At 34.7% G+C, this 21,194-nt stretch overlaps 1 protein-coding gene across 1 annotated transcript in view; it reads right to left on the bottom strand.

Annotated features, from left to right (window-relative positions):
• Positions 1 to 9,714: 9,714 nt before the first annotated feature.
• The window catches only part of ADAM10 (ADAM metallopeptidase domain 10), a 170,998-nt gene continuing 159,518 nt past the window's right edge, over positions 9,715 to 21,194 (bottom strand). The window contains 2 exon segments of the mRNA XM_043986216.1: positions 9,715 to 13,022; positions 13,966 to 14,092. Coding sequence (XP_043842151.1) covers positions 12,928 to 13,022; positions 13,966 to 14,092 — 222 coding nt within the window. The 3' untranslated portion in view covers positions 9,715 to 12,927.

Here is a 21,194-nt window from a genome sequence, read left to right as displayed (position 1 = left end):
TTGATTCTTATGAGATCTTGGTGCTCCCGTTTTCATAGCAATATAACATCTCCAGGAAATAGGAAGCATTAAAAAATAGTGCATTTTCAATCCAGTAGGCAATTTGGGCATGTATGAAGTGATCCAGTCCCATTGTTGATTCAAGCCCAGCTCATAGTCCCTCTGCAGTGCCTGTCCAAGATATACATACTGGTAGGTATGTATATCGATAAGTTTCTTACAGAACTACATCTGATCAATCTGCGTACTTCACCACATTTTCCCCTCCCTAATCCTCAGAGTGATTATCTTGCTTTTAAGTGACTATAGATTTCATTATGGAGATCTTGCAGTGCTCCAAGACTAGATGTGATCAATACAATGGCATATGCAAACAGCAATACCTGAAGAAACTGTCTATAGGAAATTCCCCTTTATTTGGACTTTAAGTCAATTTATTTATGAAGCATCTCCATGCCAGGTGCTGTGCAAAGTTTTTTGTACAACATCCTCCATGACATAGCTAACACCACTGGCAAGCATATGTCTTTGTTTCATGCTTCACTTGTTGTTGATACTTAGTGGATAACTGAATAACATTACACCTCTGTCAAATCTGTTAAGGAATGTAACATATGCATGGAAAACATCTCATTTGATGAAAGCCATTCCATTTTGCTCTACCAAATACAATATTTTGTTGTTGTTGTTATCAACAAAAGACACATTCACCACACCTCTTGGGTAGTTAGTTGCAGGATTCAGATGTGGCCTGCTAGAGAAAACCATTTGTGAAAGCCCAGCTGTTCCCTTTTCAAATTTTCACCAAGGATAACCTTGATACACGAATAGATCATTCTCATAAATGCTTCAAATCAATGATAAAGGTGTGATGTTTGTTGTTGTTGCTGAGTTGTGTCCAATTCTTTGTGACCCCATTTAGGCTTTTCTTGGCAGAGATACTGGAGTGGCTTGCCATTTTCTTCTACTGCTCATTTAAAATGAGAAAATAGAGGCAAACAGGGTGAAGTGACTTGCCCAGGGTCACACAGCTAGGAAGTGTCTACTCACTAGACTACTAAGAGTCCAAATTTGAAATCTAATCTTCCTGACTCCAAACCCACACACTCTACCCACCATTTCAAAGTAATTATTGGCATCTCAGTTTTGTTTTGTTTCTTGGTAGAAGGTAAAGTGTAACATAGCCACCCATAATCTTTTTTCCATTGTTTTGAAATCTTCCCCTCTTTGAGATATCTTGAAAAATAAATTATTTTTAAAATTGTATTGCTCCAAGCACAGATGTCTTCTGCATGCCTGGTCAGGTCGGGATGCTCTTCCAGAACTCAGAACTTAAGTACCACTGACACCTCCTCACTAAATGAAGTCTTTAGTACATTTGCCATAAGAAGGTGGTAGAATTCAAAAAAGATGATCCCATTTTCAACACTGACAAGAATAATTTGCCACATAAATCTTTTTTTTTTAATTTCATATCTGGTTGTTGTTTTGTCCTGAAAGGACAACAAATATCAAATAATTAAATAGCCAAAAAAATCATTTCACACAAATAGAAGTGACAACAGGCTCACCTATTTACCTTTAAATTCAATCTTTCAGAACGAATTCCTCTTCCTTTGAGAAGGCATGTTTGTTACTTACATTTGAAAGCCATATCACACTTTTCTTGCTTTTCCTATTTTTTTTTGCATAAATTGGTAGGTTAAAAAAAAACTGGGTGAATACAAGTGCATATCAGATTTAGGATAGTGAATTTAAGTCAAGTGAAGAATGGTCATGCATTGAGAGTGAGGGATAATCACATGATTCACTGGTAGTCTTGTGGCATCAGATGAACCTAAAGAGGGCCTCCAGCATACTTGGTGGACTACCAAGTATACAGACCATAGTGATTCAAAATGAACAGGTGTGGATAGGCGACAATTTATCTAAATGGAAGGTATAACTACAATGATGAAAAATCACTTTAGGGGGCAGCTAGGTGGCGCAGTGGATAGAGCACCAGCCGTGGAGTCAGGAGTTCCTGAGTTCAAATCCGGCCTCTGACACTTGACACTTACTAGCTGTGTGACTCTGGGCAAGTCACTTAACCCCAATTGCCTCACTAAAAAAAAAAAAAGAAAAAAAAAAAGAAAAGAAAAAAAGAAAAATCACTTTAGTACCAGAGTTGGAAACAAGAAAATAAGTGATCAGGGAATTATTTAAAAGACAAATTTCAGAGGTTGTTGTGGGGTGCAAGGTCACCTCCTATTAGTTAGTAAAGCTAAATGCAACGGATTGGAATGCAGTCATAAATGACTGCCTGTAATGCATTTACAGATTCTAAATTCTCAAAGTAGAATAGCTATTTAACCAGACAATATTCTATTTGCTTGCTAAGGCAAAAAGATGAATATTCTAGAAATAGGGCTCAAAACAAAAGGAAGCTATTGTGCTCTGTTCAATGGAGTGATATACTAATAACAATCTTTCAAAAATGTTTCTACCTTGTCAGAGATAAAATTAAGCACAAATTACATCATTTCAATATCACTAGAATCTAAAGGCTAAAAATTCTTTAACTCATATTGGCTGAAGTTTTCATGTTAGTTTTTTGTCATCTGACCATATTCTATTTCTTTACAATGTTTTCAACTATTTTCTTTTACTAACATTAGAAACTGTGTTGAAAAGATTAACATTCAGGCAGTTTTCATATTGATGGATCCAAATCCATATAGAGGATGGGTAGAAATCTTTTTTTTCCCCTACTTGAAATAATGTTCAGCATTACTACACTAATGGCATCTTCTAATTTATGACATTAAAAAAAAGTTTGGTGAAAAGTCTTGTTGTCAGGGTCTAAGTAGGGGTTTTCAAAAAGCTTCAAGGCTTAAAAAAAGGTTTATCCTAAGAGGAGCTGGTATGTTCTAAGCTTTTATTACCTAAGGAGCCATTTACTGATGTATGCTAATGGCAGTCAAAACCTAGAAGTTGAGGGCTGAAAATCAGACTTTTTATATCTTCTAGATCTCTGGATCTAGAGAAACAACTGTTTTACAGAATTCCCAAAAGTAATTTGAAAGTATAATAATCATTCAAGTATAATTATATACTAATACAGCTAAATGGCACAATGGATAAAGCGCTGGGCTTGGAAACTCATCTTTTGAGTTCAAATATGGCTTCAGACACTCACTAGCTGTGTGACTCAGGAAAAGTCATTTAACCCTGTTTTCCTTAGTTTCTTCATCTGTAAAATGAACTGGAGAAGGAGAAGGCAAACCACTACACTATCTTTGCCAAGAAAACAACAAATGTAGTCACAAAGAGTTGGATGCAACTGAAATGACTGATCAACAACAAAAGAGTATTTAGCAAAAAAATACAATTCAAATGTTAAGTGAGTGTAAAATAAAAACATTAAAACAAATTAAGGAAACTGAGTAATTCTATATCTCTAGCTAATTAGCATTCTGTTTTGTTAAAGCAGGCATGAAGTTCATTCCAAGACTCATGGCAACCAAATATTAACAAAGCATGATCTGATATCAAAGACGACAATATTTTGATTTAATCAGTTATATTCATTACTCCAAGAATGTTTTCCTCACTAGAAAACATTTCTGATTACCTACCATGGCAAATCAAAGGCTTAATATTTACCTCATGGAAACTTAAGTTTAATGGAAAGCAGAAAATTATGGAAAACCAAAACTCATTTAAAAATATTATCAAAAATCTACTAGGAGAGCCAAGATGGTACTAGTCAAGCTCCACTCCACAAACTCCTCCTAACAGATCTAGAAAATGTACCAGACTGAATCCTGATGAAAAAAAACACACAAAAAACCCCCAGAAAATGTCACAGTGAATCTTTTGTTCAGCTTGGCTCAATATAGTAAGATAGACAGGGAAGTCTGCAGGCCCTAGGGAGCCAGGAATATATACTGCACCCACTTCTGCACCCAGGGAGAGGCTGTGTACTAAGGTAAGAGGTCTCAGACACACTGGGGCAGGCTCAGACCCATAAAAGGGCACTAAGACAGGGTCAAATGCCAACCTGAAGCTTTGTTACCCACTAACCAGCTTTTGGTAGTGTACAAAGAAAGGATCAAGTTCAGAAGGCTGCAGCAGAAGCAATGTGGTTCAGATCTCAGGCTCAAAGCAGGGTGTCACTTCCAATGTCTAGCCCAGTCTGCAGAGGAATAATCAGGTCAGGCATCCTGAATCAAAGGGAAGCCTACAATTCTGCCTTTCTGAACCAAGAGCTTTCCAGTTGGCCATTAGGAACAGAGTCCAGCAGCAGTGTACTTTAATCCAAATCCAGGGTCAGGAATTTGTAGTGCTCAGACCACAGAAGCAGGAATCAAACTTTACCCTGAATCAGATCACACTGGGAGCACTGAAGACTTACTTGCAGGTAACTCAGACTGTAAATTCTAAGACAATACAACCTTCAACACCCCCCCCCCTCAATAAAGCAGCAACAGGACCAGCCCCCCATACCTTCTCTCTAGAAGTGCTACATAGTCCACACTTAACGTCCAGTGTGAAGTCAAGAAATAGGTTGGAAGAATAGGCAAACCAAAAACAGAAACCCCACTATAATGAGCTCAGGTGGCAGGGATATTTCATTATTTGGAAGTTGTTGGGGTTTTTCTGGAGTGATTGATTTTATCTTGAGTTCCAAGAGCTTACTTCCTTTCTTCCACTATCTTGGCTCCACCCCGGAAATCCCAATGGCAGGTATACTTCAGATACAAACACAGAAGAGAAGGACTCCAGAACATCTACAAGTAATACCTTAGAGAAAAACACAAGTTGGGCACAAACTTAAGTGGAATTCTTGGAGGAGACATTTTCATAATTGGGACAACTTGAGGAAAAAATTGGAAAAGATATGAGAGACATGGAAAAAAGAACAAGAAAGGGAATTAACAACTTAGCACAAGAGATAGAAAATCTTGCCCAAGTAACAAACTGGCTGAAAATTAGAACGATTCCATAAAGCAAAAAGAAGTATTTTTTTAAAAAGTTAAAGAGACCGGGGCAGCTAGGTGGTGCAGTGGATAGAGCACTGGCCCTGGAGTTAGGAGGACCTGAGTTCAAATCTGACCTCAGACACTTTACATACTTACTAGCTGTGTGACCCTGGGCAAGTCACTTAACCCCAACTGCCTCACCCCCCCCCAAAAGTTAAAGAGACTTGAAAAAATAGAATATAAGGCATTTCATAACAAAAACACACCTGGAAAACAAATCATAGAGACAATTTAAGAATCAACTGGCTACCTGAATATCATGACCAAGACAAGAGCCCAGACATCACATTTCGAGAAACCTTAAAAAAAAAAAATTACTAGATCTCTTACAACCAGAAGCAAAGTAGAAAAAGAACGAACCTACTAGTGAGTCCCTCAAAGAAACCCCAAAATGAAAAATCCTAAGAACATCATAGCCAAATTCCAGAAAAGGGGAGGGGGGGAAGTAAAGGGAAAATTGTTGCACATAATTGGAGTATACAAGTAGATGTCTATACAAACAAGGAGTAGGGAAAGCAGCTGACACTTGAAACTTGTTCATATGAACTGGTCAAAAAAAGTAAGAACACACACAACTACCCAACCGTGGGTACAGCAATACATTTCAGTGAAACAGGAGGGAAAGGAGAAGAAAGGAATGGTGGGAATAAGAAGGAATTAGTTCAAAGCAAAATAAAGTCCAAAGACATACAAAAATATTTTTAGCTTTTTTGAAGTGACAAAAAACGGCATTCTGAGGAGATGCCCATAAATTGGAGAATAAATGAACAAGTTCTGGTATGCAAATGTGAGAGAATACTATTGTGCTAAACTCTTAGCAGTATAATGATTAATCAGGATTCCAAAGGATTACAATGAAAAATACTATCCACCTCCTGAGAGGTGAAAACTCAGAATACACTTGGATATGGGCAATGTGTACATTTATTTTGATTGACTATACTAGTATCTACTGAGATTTGTTTTTCTTGTGTTCTAACAGGGGAAGAAGAAGACAGACTGGTTGATTAAAACAAAAGAAAAAAATACATGTTAACACACACAAATAAAACATAGGAATCAATACAATGAACAACCACAATTCCTGAAGACTCATCATGAAATATGCTGCCCCCCTCTTGACAAAGAGATAGATTCAGAGAACAGATTGAGAGATTTCTTAGACAAGGCAAATGAGAAATTGACAATATATGCTTGGAACAAGGGTTTTGTTTTTCTTGTTTTCTCAAGGGCAGAAGAAGGGAAATAGGATGGCGAGTAGGCTGACCTTTGAAACTCAAATAAAATTTAATTAAAAAAATAAAAAGATTAGATAAAAATACACACACACTGTTCAACTACTGACTTGATGTGGGGTTATTTTAAATCCACCAGTGACATTGCTCCTATCCAGTTTTTTCTCTATCTTTCTCCCTCTTTTCAACCCACCCCTGCCTCAATTGTCTAACCTATTTATGCTTTTACAGGCAATTTTTCCCGTAAGTTGAAACGATATTAAAATTGGTAGGAGTATCAAACAAGAAACTAAAAGGGAAATTATAGCTATAAGATTTCTTAAAAGCCTATAAAATCATAAGTATTCCTCATCTCACTTAGATTAACAGAGGTCTGGATTGTTAGTGACATAGTTTAATTTTTGTCCTATTTCACTTGTCAGATCTTGGACTAAGCCACAATCTTGGTTAAATAGGTTTAGTATGTCAACACTACAAAATCTGTCCAGAAACTGATTTCTAGTCTTTTCTCTAAGAAGATTTCTAAGTTGTTTACTTTTGTCCTAGACTACTCTGTACTTCACTATGCAGCTGCCCCAAATACAAGAAAGAAGGTTCTCACCCTAATCCCTGCTCCCATTGGAAATGAGGTAGAGATTTCCCTAAACTGGTCTCCCAAGGATTCCCACTTTGAACTATAAGCTGTCTTTGCCATTTGCGTGCCCTGGAATTCATGGCCTCAGTATTTCACATATGTAAAATGAAGAGACCGAACTAGATGGGTTTCTGAGGTAGCTTCAAGCTCCAAATAATATGTTCCTATGGGTTGAGGACCCTTAAAGCCCTACCCACATTTTCTCTATAAACTGTTCAATTTCTCAGGGAGCAGCTAGGTGGCGCAGTGGATAAAGCACTGGCCCTAGATTCAGGAGTACCTGAGTTCAAATTTGACCTCAGACACTTGACACTTGCTAGCTGTATGACCCTGCGCAAGTCACTTAAGCCCCACTGTCCCACAAAACAAAAACAAAAACAAAACAAAAAAAACCAATAAACTGTTCAATTTCTCTATGGCATATTCATCAGCTAGTTATCAAAGTTGTTTTAGGACCTGGTCTAGTCACACAAATAGTCGTGTAGTTCCAAGGGCATGTAACATGTCTAGAGTGTGGCTGCATGCACTCCATCAGCTCCTTTCCAACATAGCCAACAATAAAAAACCAAAAAAATTTCTTTTCCTTTTCCTTTTTCTTTTTTTCTTTTTTTAGTGAGGCAATTGGGGTTAAGTGACTTGCCCAGGGTCACACAGCTAGTAAGTGTTAAGTGTCTGAGGCCGCATTTGAACCCAGGTACTCCTGACTCCAGGGCAGGTGCTCTATCCACTGCGCCACCTAGCTGCCCCTCTCTTTTCCTTTTTCAAAGCTCAGATACCTAGGGACCAACCACTGTTCCTGTTTGTTAGGAGCTAATTCTCAGTTCATTTGTAGAATAGATATAACTGGCAAATTATAAGCACAATGAATGAGTCCTTTGTATCTCAAATGACCCAGCTCTTCCTCTATTTCCCCAAATTCTATTATTTACATGTTCATAATATAAAAATACTTCATGGATTAAATACATCATTTCAATTAACAGGATCATTTCTACACAAGCATAATATTCAAAGAACCAGAAAATTTAAAATTTTTTTGATAATTTAAATTTTACTTAATTCAGAATATTACAAAACTAATAGTAGCTAAGTTTCAAAAATGTATGTCATAATTATATTTCTGATCATCTTTGCTGGCAAAAACATATATCCAAACAGCATTGAAGTATGGTTTGTAAAGTTCTTTGAGGGACGATAGATAGATAGATAGATAGATAGATAGATAGATAGATAGATAGATAGATAGATAGATAGATAGATAGATAGACAGACAGATAATGTATCATAACAGAATCTCAAGGACAGAGATTATATAATCTATTTAGTTCAACATAGACAAACCAGCCATTTGATTATATCTTTTCTTATTTTCCCCTTCCTTCTTAAGAAGGATAGTAATACCATTTTTTCTAACATGAGAAAGAATTTCTACACTTCATTATTCTGAGGTAGGAGAGGTTGGGAGAGATGTGATTTCTCAAATTCTTTGAAATATTTTCAAATGATACTAGGATAACTGAACAACTTAACTCTGGTAAAAAGTAGCCTGTAGAAAATTTCAAAAACCCTTCATGAGCATTCTGATTATAATGAATAAAATGGAATTTTTTTTCAGGCATTCTCTATTAAGAAGTACTCCTGGGGGCAGCTAGGTGGTGCAGTGGATAAAGCACCGGCCCTGAATTCAGGAGTACCTGAGTTCAAATCTGGCCTCAGACACTTAACACTTACTAGCTGTGTGACCCTGGGCAAGTCACTTAACCCCAATTGCCTCACTAAAAAAAAAAAAAAAAAGTACTCCTGCTATCACTGAGGCAATATGGGCAGCACTGTAAAGGGTTGCCAAATCAGTATCTCCCAGAAATCAAATATAGCAAGCAACTCAATTAGATAACATCTGAAAATACCAGAAGAAATTGACCAAGCTCTTGTTTTTTGTAGAACGATGGGGACAATAACTGAAAATGCAGATTGGCAGGAAGCTTTTTAACAAGTCCATCATACAATTTATCCAGCTTTAAGATGGAATCAGAATATATATAAGGTAAAAGAATCTGTAAAGTAAGAATTAGGTGAAGCATTGTTTTAATATCAGCTGCACAAACAAAAGGGAAAAGCACTTATCTTAAATAAAAAGCACCTTAGCTTACTCAAATTGCTGAATGTTTCACATGTATAACTTATAAAATGGAAGCTGTTTTACAATTAAAATAATAAAAGCAGCGAGAAAAATCATAATGGGTAAATAGCCACCCATCACAAGTGCATCCTATGACTTAAGATTAATTAATGACATGATGTTGGACACTTTCCAAAGAATTTTAAAATGTGTAAAAGGTACTTATATTATAAGTGAAGTGAGGGGGCAGCTAGGTGGCACAGTGGACAGAGCACTGGCCCTGGAGTCAGGAGTACCTGAGTTCAAATCCAGCCTCAGACACTTAACACTTACTAGCTGTGTGACCCTGGGCAAGTCACTTAACTCCAATTACCTCACTAAAAAAAAATTAAATAATTTTAAAAAATTTAAATAAATGAAGTGAGAAGAGTACAAAGAAAGAAATCAGAGCCACCAGAAATTCCGTGGTAAAACAACATGGCCAAGTGATAACATTTTTTGTGTTTACTCAAATTCAAATGAGTTCTTCAGGCAATAGTTAATAGTTGGTAATCTAAAAATGAATATAGTAAATCAATACATAAACTAATAGACAAAGGTTTCTTTCAGTCAGGTAAAGCCCATATGTAATAAAAAGGAAGTATCAGAAGCAGGAAAAACTGTTGGGCCTAACAGTACAGAAAATAACACAGATAAGACATATAACAATCACTGTATTCAATTTATTTGGGGTGTTTTCCCCGCTTCTTTTTTCCATCACTCTACTCCTTTTTCTGTAAATTATTGTTTTCCATATCCATTTGACACAGTGGGAAATTTAGTATATCTCAAAAAACATAGTAATTTTGCCCTTTTCACTATAGCCTATGTTATTCTATTCTCATGCTTTTATCTGATAATAATTTGGTCATGGGAGACTCTAGATTTCCCAAAGTTTAGCTTCTATAACACAAAATTTAATAAATAAAAAAAGTGCAATTATACAAATTAATTAACTTTAAAATTCAATATGTTAAATACAATTTATGAACAAAGCTACAAATAATACATTTTTATGTTCCTAAACTAACAATTTATTTAGATCTATAAAGGTCAAACACACATATTAAATATTACATTTATTTATGTTTACTCTTTCAAATTTCCCTTTTTGGGTACAGTGTGTAAACTTTCTTTTGTAATCACCTATAAGCCTCAAATAGGCAAAATACTGGACCAGCTTATACTGAATTTAGGAACACTATGCCAACTGCATTTTTGTTACTTAGATATATGCATAATACACATTGCATATTACATGGAATTCAATTAACTACTAGGATTATAAGCGATATTTGGGTATGCAGGTGAATTTTATTTTTAAAATGTGTGCACAGAAATATAACCTTGATATTTTCGATGTAGATTCCCCAAAAAGGCTAAAAAGACCAGATACTACTTGGGTACTAACAGACATGCCTTTTTTTTTTTAAACAAGGGGGGAAGGAGCCATTTGATCAGAGGATTTAGAGCTAGAAGTCCAATTGGTCCAATCCCTTCCCTCCCTCTATCATGTTGAAAGTGAGGACAAAGAAACGCAGAGAGGTTAAGGGACATTTCCAAGCTCAGAGTCAGGATCCAAACTCACATCTTCAGAGTGCTCTTCCGACTACACCATATTCAGAAAATGTTTTGCGAGATAGTTTCTTTTGGTAGTTTGCATTCAAAAAGCATGCAACTTTTGAGTTGATTTCATCAAGTCTATTTATTAATGCATTTCAAGTTTCAAAAAACCTTACATATCTTTGCACAATACTTTATTTTTTTTGCAACGTTTTAGTAAAAATTTCCAAAGTGAACAAAAAAGATACTGTATAAAACACAGTGGACATTAAACTGACAGTAGTATTAGATCTCACTTGTCTTGATCTTTTTGTTTTACCACATCTTGATTTGCAATGGAGAATTCAGTGCACATATCTCTTTTCAGAAAACATTTAACTTAGACGCAAAATAAAATAGGGCAGTGTGTATTCTGCCAAAACCCTACCACAGGATAACATTACAAGCAAAAAATTTACATGATCCAAAGTCTACCACATTCAAGAAGTTACTAAGAACTCTTGCAGAATAAAAGTCACCATTTTAGAAATGCAAACCCACTTCCAACCTTTGCACAGTCTGAAAACAAATGTATTTAAATGATTTAAAAGCAATTACGTATATTTCTACCTATTTGTTTGTTTAGAATTATTTATAATCTGGGGTTTCATGTACAAAATTTGTCTCTAAATCATGTACAAAAAGCTGTATTTTGAAAAAAGTCACCACATACTGTACAAGTTTACAAGGAAGAGATCCCATTATTTTCTCTAGCATTTTTGGCCTTGCTGGCTTGCGTCACATTATGAGAATGATTGTGTAAACCTTATACTCTTAGAAAGAAAAGAAAAGAAAAAGGAATACCCAAATACAGAAGCCTTTCTAACCTTCAAAAAATTTTCCTTCAAAGTGAAGCCAGGAAAATGATAGCCATTTACATCTGATTAGCTTGATGTAGTTGGAAAACAGAAGCAATAAATATGTCACAAGCTTAAACGTTTTTTAATGCCCCCTTCCATTTCCTGCATAGCAGTAAGCCTGTTAATACATTAAATGCTTTTGCTTTCTTTCCTTAAAATGCCAATTATTTACAGCTGCTTAAAAATGAAATTTGGAATGGGACATTGTGCTGTTTCAACTTCACTGCTGTTTAAACATAAAAAAACCCAAAATGTCAGTAGACCTAACTATCATTTGAGCAAATAATTGTATTTAGTGGTTATCCATTATCAGTTAAATTAAGATGAAAAGGTTGTCCATTTTTGATAAATTAAAAAATAAGCACTTTTTCTTTTCCATGTCAGCAAAAAAAATTTTTTAAATCAAAAACAAAACAAAAAGCCACAAAATATCATTTGTTAACGATACATGAAAAAATAAAAATAAGTAGGCTGCAAACAAAAAGTTCAACAGGTATAATTTCCACTAAAACATGAATACAATTTCAACTAACTTAAAAAGACTGAACTGAATAATTAGATGAAGTTTAAAATAAGAAGAAATCAGACACTTACATAAAAAGTCATTTTGAAGCAGTATGCTGCATATGCCCAGTTTACATAACACTTCTGTCAACTGTATCCCCAGAGAGTATTCAGCTGTGTGCTATGTTTTAGCAGCTGTTTGAAAAGATAAAATGAGTAGTGGAACCAATTCTACCATAAGAAAAAAAAATTGATTCTCATTTCAAAACTGCTGTGTAAAAGCATTATAGAATCCTGGACCAATATACACCACCATCCTCTGTTATCCTGAGTATGTCAATTAAAACAGTAATTGTTTTCATTAATAGCGGAAAAGTTTTATAATACAAAGAAACATCCATATTGCAATTTTTGTTTACAATTGCACACAGAAGTACAGTGTACGTAAGAAATACATGTCTGCATATAACAAGGTATGTACATTGGCAAGTGATGTCTCCAATGTTGAGGTGGTCTAGCCTCCTAGCCTTGATTGGCAGTTGAAAAATAGATGTATATTTCAATTTGTGAATAAAAGTTTTAATAGAGCCATGTTTGCCTGCAAGTGAAGAAAACGCAGCAACGAAGAACAGGGAATAAGGGGCGCGCAATTGTATTCTAAGACTTTGTGCCATTAGATTAAAAATATCTGTCTGTAAGAAAAAACATGTTACTTCCTTCTTTTTTTAAATTGGAACATTCAGCCATTAAAATTTAAACAACTCCACCTGGTCTGAGGACATAGTATCTTGCCTTTTTTCTTCTACTCTTATGCTGAGAGTTTAGTCTGGGGACAATGACTTTATAGGTTTTCTTTGGAGTGAAGTTTTCCCATTGTAGGCACTAGGAAGAACCAAGGCAAAAGCTGCAGTTAACGTCTCATGTGTCCCATTTGATAACTTTCTCGGGGTCTCTGACGTTGTGGTGGCTGAACAGGTTGTGGAGGTCTCCTCCTCTTTAAAGTGCCTGAGGTATCAAATAAAAGTAAATTAAGCCATGAGCTTTTTAGAAAGCATTATTCTCCATTTATAATTCAAATATACAATAACTTTTGAACACATGTAAAACTTTGTATGAAGTATAAGATTTAAGTATAAGTATAAAGACTTAAAAAAGCATAAGACTTAAGGTCCTTTCCTTCCAGTTATAGTTCTAACAGGGTCCTGGTTTGTTTGTTTAAAGCTTCACTTCATTTAGTAAGGGCATTTTAGTTAATACAATTTGTTTAAGAAGAGTCTGTGGGCATGAAAAAAATTTTTAAGTTGAAAATTCAAACAGAATAAAGCTGTGTTGATCTGTCAAAATGATAAAAACATGAATATTCAAAGTATTTTTATAAATCAACAAGTAAATATTCAACATAGTGTAGAGATTTGAAAACAGTTGTCACTAACTTATGTTGGAAAATAATATCCTTAAAAATAAATGTTCACTGAACCATACATTCAGTAGTCCCATTTCCAATGGCAAAGTATATATTTAAAATTACTTCTTGTGGCGCAGTTTTCCCACTAAAGATAACTCCCCCCCCTCCTTTTTTTTTTTGCGGGGGGTGGGGGGGGGGTGGGGGGGTGGGGTAGGGGGGGCGGCGCCGTGGGAGCAGGGCAATGAGGGCTAAGTGGCTTGCCCAGGGTCACACAGCTAGTAAGTGTCAAATATCTGAGGTCACATTTGAACTCAAGTCCTGTAGTTTATCCACTATGCCATCTAGCTGCCCCAATAATTCTTCTTATTAAACAGAGGTCTGTTACTGTTTGATTACACAAAGAACTCTCTCTCTCTCTCTCTCTCTCTCTCTCTCTCTCTCTCTCTCTCTCTCTCTCTCTCTCTCTCACACACACACACACACACACACACACGGCTGTTCTTTAAAAATGGAACAAAAAATAATTTGCTCAAATCGTCTTACCTGGAAGTGGTTTAGGAGGAGGCAACTTTGGATTACTGCTTGGAGTATGAACACTGCATATCTTAATAAACCCAGCCATTAACATGATCAGGGCAATTCCCATAAGCAAAACTGCCCACCAGTAAGCCTAAAAATAATAGATAAATATATATTTTCTTTAATAAATTTACAAAGCATTTAATTATACTAGGAGTTTATTCAAGCTGACAACATGGGAAACCTCCTCCAACATCACACTCTCAAACCTGTAACATTTAGTATAAAACTAACAGTTCTGAAATCATAATTTCTAAAAAGTAATGCAGTAATATACTTCACATATTCATAAATGTTTTATCTAACAAACTCATCTTCCTAGAACTCAGTTGAGAATCAGCAAGTTAAAAAAAAAATTTTTAAAACCTGTGTCAAAATATTTGTTAGACTACACATACTAAAGTTAAATATATATATAAAGTCAAAGCACAGTGCCTTGGATCTTCATTTTAAAAGCTATTTAACCTTATGTTTTAACACAATTCAGGAGGTAGGATGACATAGTAAAATGAGCACTGGTTTAAAATCCTGGATGCATCAAGTATTAGGCTCTGGGACCTTGGGCATGTCACTTGACTTGACTTCTGTGAGCCTATTTCGTCATCTGTAAAATGAAGATAAAATCTACGATAGTAATACCTCATTGGTAGTTATGAAGCACAAATAAAACAATATACTGTATATAAAGAATTTGTAACACATAAGATGCTATATAAATGTCAACTATGATTCCTAGAATAATAAATGCTAAGCCAGGTAATTCTGTTTCTAATATAAGCTCATGGGCTCATATCATTTTAGTGCTTAAAGGAGTTTTTCTAAAGAGCACCTAATCTAATCCAATCACATTTTAAGAAGGAAACTGATACTAAAAAGATCAATTATAAATCAGAAAATTAGTGCATTAGAACAGTGGAGGAGAAAGACTGCTGCAGGGAGCCACACTCAAAGAAAAAGTTAGAAAGAATACATTGGAAGGAAAAAAAAAAGTTTAAAAAACAGATGTAAGAACTCAGAAAGCTTATCAGTATCTTGCTATTCAGTCTGTAGGCCAAACAGATTCCATAACCTCAAGAAACCCTGAAAACACAGCTATATTACAAGTGTCTGAGGCCGGATTTGAACTCAGGTACTCCTGAATCCAGGGCCGGTGCTTTGTCCACTGCGCCACCTAGCTGCCCCTACTTACTAGCTGTGTGACCCTGGGCAAGTCACTTAACCCCAGTTGCCTCACAAAAAAAAAAAAAAAGTTAATATACACAATAATTTTAGCAAAGCAACAGGAAACAAAATTAACATGCATAAATCATCAGCATTTCTATATATTACCAACAAAACTCTATAAGAAGAAATAGAGAAACCCCATTAAAATAAATCTAGACAGTATAAAATACCTGGAAATATACTTGATTATAAAACACATTTTATACAAATAAAGTCAAACTTAAGTGGAGAAATATTCATTGTTCATGGGTGGGCAGGGCCAATATAATAAAAATGGCAGTTTTTTCTCATCTGTTTATTCAATGACATCCCAATTAAATTACCAAAAAATTATTTACTAAGTTAGAAACAATTTTTTAGAAACTCATTTGGAAGAACAAAACATCAAGAATTTCAAAGGAATTAATGAAAAGAAATGTAAAGGAAGGAGGTTTAGCAGTACCAGATCTTAAACTATATTATAAGGCAGTAATTATCAAAATTATCTGGTACTGGCTAAAAAATAGAAAGGTAGATCAGTAGAATAGATTAGATATACAATACACAGTAGCAAATGAATATAGTAACTTTGTGTCTGTGTAAAGACTAAAGTTTCATGGATAAGAATTCATTATTTGGTAAAACCTGTTGGGAAAGCTGGAAAGCAGTCTGGTAGAAACTGGGTGTGGAACAATACCTTACACATCATTTATCAAGATAAGCTCAAAATAGATACATGACCTAAGTATAAAGGGAGATATTGTGAGTAAATTAGAAGAACATGAAACACATTAACTATCAGACTTATGGATAGAACAATTTATGAATAGACAAGAGATAAAGAGCATAGTGCAGTATAAAATGGATAATTTTAATTACATTAAATTAAAAAGGTTTGGCACAAATAAAACCAATGTAGTCAAGATTAGAAGGAAAGCAGAAAATTGGGAAATAATTTTAATAGACAGTTTCTCAGATAAAGGTTTCATTTCTCAAACATAAAAAAACATAGTCAAATCTATAAGAATGAGTCATTTCCCAGTTAATAAATGGCCAAAGGATATGAACAGGCAGTTTGGGGATGAAGCAATCAAAACTATATACAGTCATATAAAAATGCTCTAAATTGCTGATCAGGGAAATGAAAATAATTTTGGGATATCATCTTACACCTATTAGATTGGCTAAAATGATAAAAGGGGAAAGCAAAAATATACTGGAGGGGATATGGAAAAACTGGGACACGAATTCACTATTGGTGGAACTGTGAACTAATCTAACCATTATGGAGAGCAATCTGGTATTATACCCAGAGTTCTAAAACTAATACCCTTTAACCCAGCAATACTATTCTTAGGTTTCTTTCCCAAAGTGATCAAGAAAAAAGGAAAAGAACTTATATGTTCTAGAATATTTATAGCAGCTCTCCTTGTGGTTGCAAAGAATTGGAAATTGAGGGGATGGCCTTAAATTGGAGAATGGCTAAACAAGTTGTGGTATAAATACTAATATGCTATAAGAAATTATGAACTGGTTGATTTAAAATTTAATATTTTCCCTAATACATGTAAAAACAATTTTTAGCATTCGTTTAAAAAGAATTTGAGTTCCAAATTCTCTCCCTCCTTCAACTCCTTCCTTCATTGAAAAGGCAAGCAATTTCATATAGGTTATACATGTGCAGTCATGCAAAACATATTTCCATATTAGTCATGTTGTAAAAGATGACAGACAGAAAAGAAAAAAGAAAAAAGTTTTTTGTTTTGTTTTGTTTTCTTTTTAAAATATGCTTCAATCTGCATTCAAGCTCCAGTTCTTTCTCTGGAGATGGATAGCATTTTTCATGACAGGTCCTTTGGAACTGTCTTGGATCATTATATTGTTGAGAATAGCTAAATTATTCATAGTTGATCATTATATAATACTGATATTACTGTATACAATGTTCTCCTAGTTCTGCTCATTTCACTTTGCATCAGTTCATGTAAGTCTTTCCAGGTTTTTCTCAGAGCATCCTGCTCATCATTTCTTATAGCACAAAATTATTCCACCATAATCAAATACTACAATTTGTTCAGCCATTTACCAATTGATGGGCATTCCCTCAATTTCTAATTCTTTGCCAATGCAAAAAGAGCTGCTATATCTTTGTACATATAGGTCCATTTTCTTTTTCTGTTTAAAAATCTCTTTGGGATACAGACCTAGTCATGGTATTGCTTGGTCAAAGGGTATACACAGTTTTACAGCCCTTTGGGCATAGTTCCAAACTGTTCTACAGAACAGTTGAATCAGCATACCATTTCACCAACAGTACATTAGTGTCTCAATTTTCTCACATCCCCTCCAACACTTGTCATTTCATTTTCCTTTTCTGTCATACTAGCCAATTTGACAGGTATAGGGTTGGTAGCTCAGAGTTGTTTTAATTTGCTTTTCAGTGTTCAACAGTTGTTGGGAGCATTTTTTCATATGACTATAAATGGGCTGTTTGATTTTAGAAAAACATGGAAAGACTTGCATGAATTAATGAAAAATGCAATAAGCAGAACCCAGAGAATGTTATATACAGTAACAGAAATATTGTCATAAGCATAACTTTGAATGACTAATTCATTTTGAGGATTGTAAATACTCATATCAACTGCCCATGACCTAAGAAGGAAGATGCTACCCATCTCCAGAGATAAAACTGATAGAAATATGTATAGTATGGTTTTATATCTATATACATATTTGTGTATAATGGTAACCTTTTTGGCACAAGGGAAAGAAGAAAAAAAAAGTACAAAGCAGAGAAAAGAAAACTTAAAAGGAAGGAAGAACAGAAAGCAGGGCAGCTTTGAAAATGATTAGTATTTTTTACATAGTAAAAAAAGTAAACTGTGAAATGGAAATTCATGATTTTAAAATGAATCCTTTTTTATGTCGTGCTGTATACAAAATGTTCTTTTTTTCTGTCTTTTTGTATTTAAGTTCAAAATGAACAATATTTTTAAATTAAAAGCCCTTATGAAGCCCCAGTTTCCTAATCTAGAAAACAAGAGGGTTAGACTAGCTAGGATCTTCAAGGTCCCTTCCAACTCTAAATCCTATAAGTCTTCATATATGATATGTCTGGAGACTGTAATACATTTCAGGGGGAAAAAAAGATTTGTACAGAAATTGAAATTTTGGAATTGCTTTATTTAATAGGATATGCAAAGCCTCAGATATCCAAAAACTCTGACTTCAAAGAATGATAATTCCTTAGAGTTTAAGAAGATTTGTCATCTAAAATATTACTCCTTATTCATATGTAAAAACTCATTACACTACAATAGGACACTGGAACCTATAGTTATTTTAGATACCTTCAGCCTTGGGGACAAGTGTGAATAAAAAGGAATAAAATGAAAAGAGAGAGGACCTGAATAAGTAAATTTCTAAAGTAATCAGATTCAACCTATATTATAACAACTCAAACTGAGGCAAACAAGGTTAAGTAAGTGATTTGCCCAGAGTACTATGGCTGGTAGGTGTCAGAGGCCACATTTGAACTCAGATAGATTGGTTTTCCTGACTCCAAGTTCAATACTTTATCCACTGTACCACACTGTAAGAGCATATACTTTTTCCAAAGATTCTGCCTTTGCCTAAAATATCGTTTTGGAATTGTCTTCAAAACCTGATGCACTTTTCTGCATAATGGAAATCTTTGTCTTTGGGGAAAGGATTTGATTTTTGTAACTGCTCAAAAGTAATTTGAAGCCAAGGTAGGTGAATAAAGTTTGGGTGGCTAAAACAGTATTTTGAGAGATAAAAGAAAACATGACCAGAGTAATAAGACTGATTTTATGCAAGTGGTTTATAATCTAGATCCAAAAGCAAATGCAAAAGATGTGTTCTCAAAGTGTTTTGAACAATAGTAACACATTCATTAAGCACTTGTTATGTACATCACAAGTTTGCTGTATAAGCCTAACATCCTAAAGTATTCTACTCTAGAAGGAATAACACTCGTTTGGATATCACAGACTTATAAAGGAGATACACACACACACACACACACACACACACACACACACATAAAATTCTAATGCATCTTGGTTTTGAGTTTTATTACTTTATAATCACAACACTGTATGAGACATGTGGATCAATATCAGCCCTCAGGGTCATCTCTAAGGGTATACCACAGGATTATTTCATTCAATATTTTTATAAAAAATTAAGGGTAGAGTTCGACAAATGTTCAGGTGTCAAAATTAGTAGGACTAATTAAAATGTTAGATATCTGAATCAATATTCAAAATTATCTTTACAGGTTTAAACAACAGACTGAAACCAACAAGATGAAAGCTGATATGAATAAATGTTGGCATGTATACATGTTAAAGCAAATAAACACATATCCAACATTATGGGGGAAAAAATCACATACCTTAAACTTTTAAAACAAATATAACTTTCACCATAAAAAGCACCCAAACAAACAAAACAGCACTGCTATTTCACACAAATAAAATCTACATTAGCAGTATCCAGAATACAAAAGATAGTAAAGTAAAATTTATATAGCACTCTGAGAAATTATTGTAAGGTACTTTAGATACCTTTAGCCTTGGGGACACAAATGAATAGAAAGGAATAAAATGAAAATAGAAAGGATCTGAATAATAGGTCAATTTCTGAAGCAAACCACATTCAACCTTTATTATGACAACTCAAACAAATTTATCACTTGCAGCTGTCCTACCATACTTAAATTAAATTAATATTTTAATGACTTAATAAGACCATTTTCTGTAACCATTTAAATGTGTCAAGTAAATTAGCACTGGTGCATATTACACTGACTACCCTATGGACAAAATAATAGTAATAGTTAGGTGGACTTTGCAGCTGTTAAACTTGTATGCCTAAAAAAACAATTAATGGATGACTATCAGGCAGCAGGGTCATCGCTAATGCCACAGGAAATGATCCACTCAACATTTTTATCAATAGCTAGGTTGAGGGTATAGCTTGTCAAATTTTCAGGTGACATAAAGTTAGTAGGGATAATTAAAATGTCAAATGTCCAAATCAATATTGAAAATTATCTCCACATGTTGAAATAACAGACGGAAATCAGCAAAATGAAAGTTGATATGAATAAATGTAAAGTCATATAAAACAAATTAACTCTGCATTCCTAACACTGGATTGACAATAACTCATTTGCAAAAATACATGGCTATTTGAGTATGTCACAAGTTCAAATTGAGTCAACATTCTGGTGTAGTCAGCAATGCAAAATTTCATCCTACATTAAGAGAAGCGTAATACCAGATAAAGAAATTAAACTTACATAGCACAACTGTTCCAGAATACCAAAAGGTCTCATTGAAATCTATGCTGGTCACACTGATTATTCTGTTCAGTATTAGAACTCACACTTGAAAAGGGGCATTGACAAATTGGAATTTGTCAGTCCAGAGAAAGTTTGCAGGGATGGGGTAAGAAGGTCTAGACACCATGTGAAAGAGAAATTGTTAAAAGCACAGGGGATCTGTCCATACCCTTTGACCCAGCAATACCACTTTTGGGTCTTTTTCCCAAAGAAATCATGGAAAGGGGAAAGGGACCCACATGTACAAAAATATTTATAGCTGCTCTATATGTGGTGGCAAGGAATTGGAAGTTATGGGGATGCCCATCAACTGGTGAATGGCTGGACAAGTTGTGGTATATGAATACAATGGAATACTATTGTGCTGTAAGAAACAATGAGCAGGAGGAGTTCAGAGAAATCTGGAGGGTCTTGCGTGGGCTGATGATGAGTGAGATGAGCAGAACCAGAAGAACATTGTACACAGTATCATCAACAATGAGTGTTGATCTACTGTGATGGACTATATTCTTCTCACCAATGCAATGGTACAGAAGAGTTCCAGGGAACTCATGATAGAAGAGGATCTCCAAATCCAAGGAAAAAAAAAAAAAAGAACTGTGGAGTATAGATGCTA

Source organism: Dromiciops gliroides, chromosome 2, assembly GCF_019393635.1.
Source record: "Dromiciops gliroides isolate mDroGli1 chromosome 2, mDroGli1.pri, whole genome shotgun sequence".
In the NCBI taxonomy this organism is placed as follows: Eukaryota; Metazoa; Chordata; class Mammalia; order Microbiotheria; family Microbiotheriidae; genus Dromiciops; species Dromiciops gliroides.
Note: the sequence above shows the minus strand (reverse complement) of the source record. Positions and strands in the feature narration are given on the sequence as shown.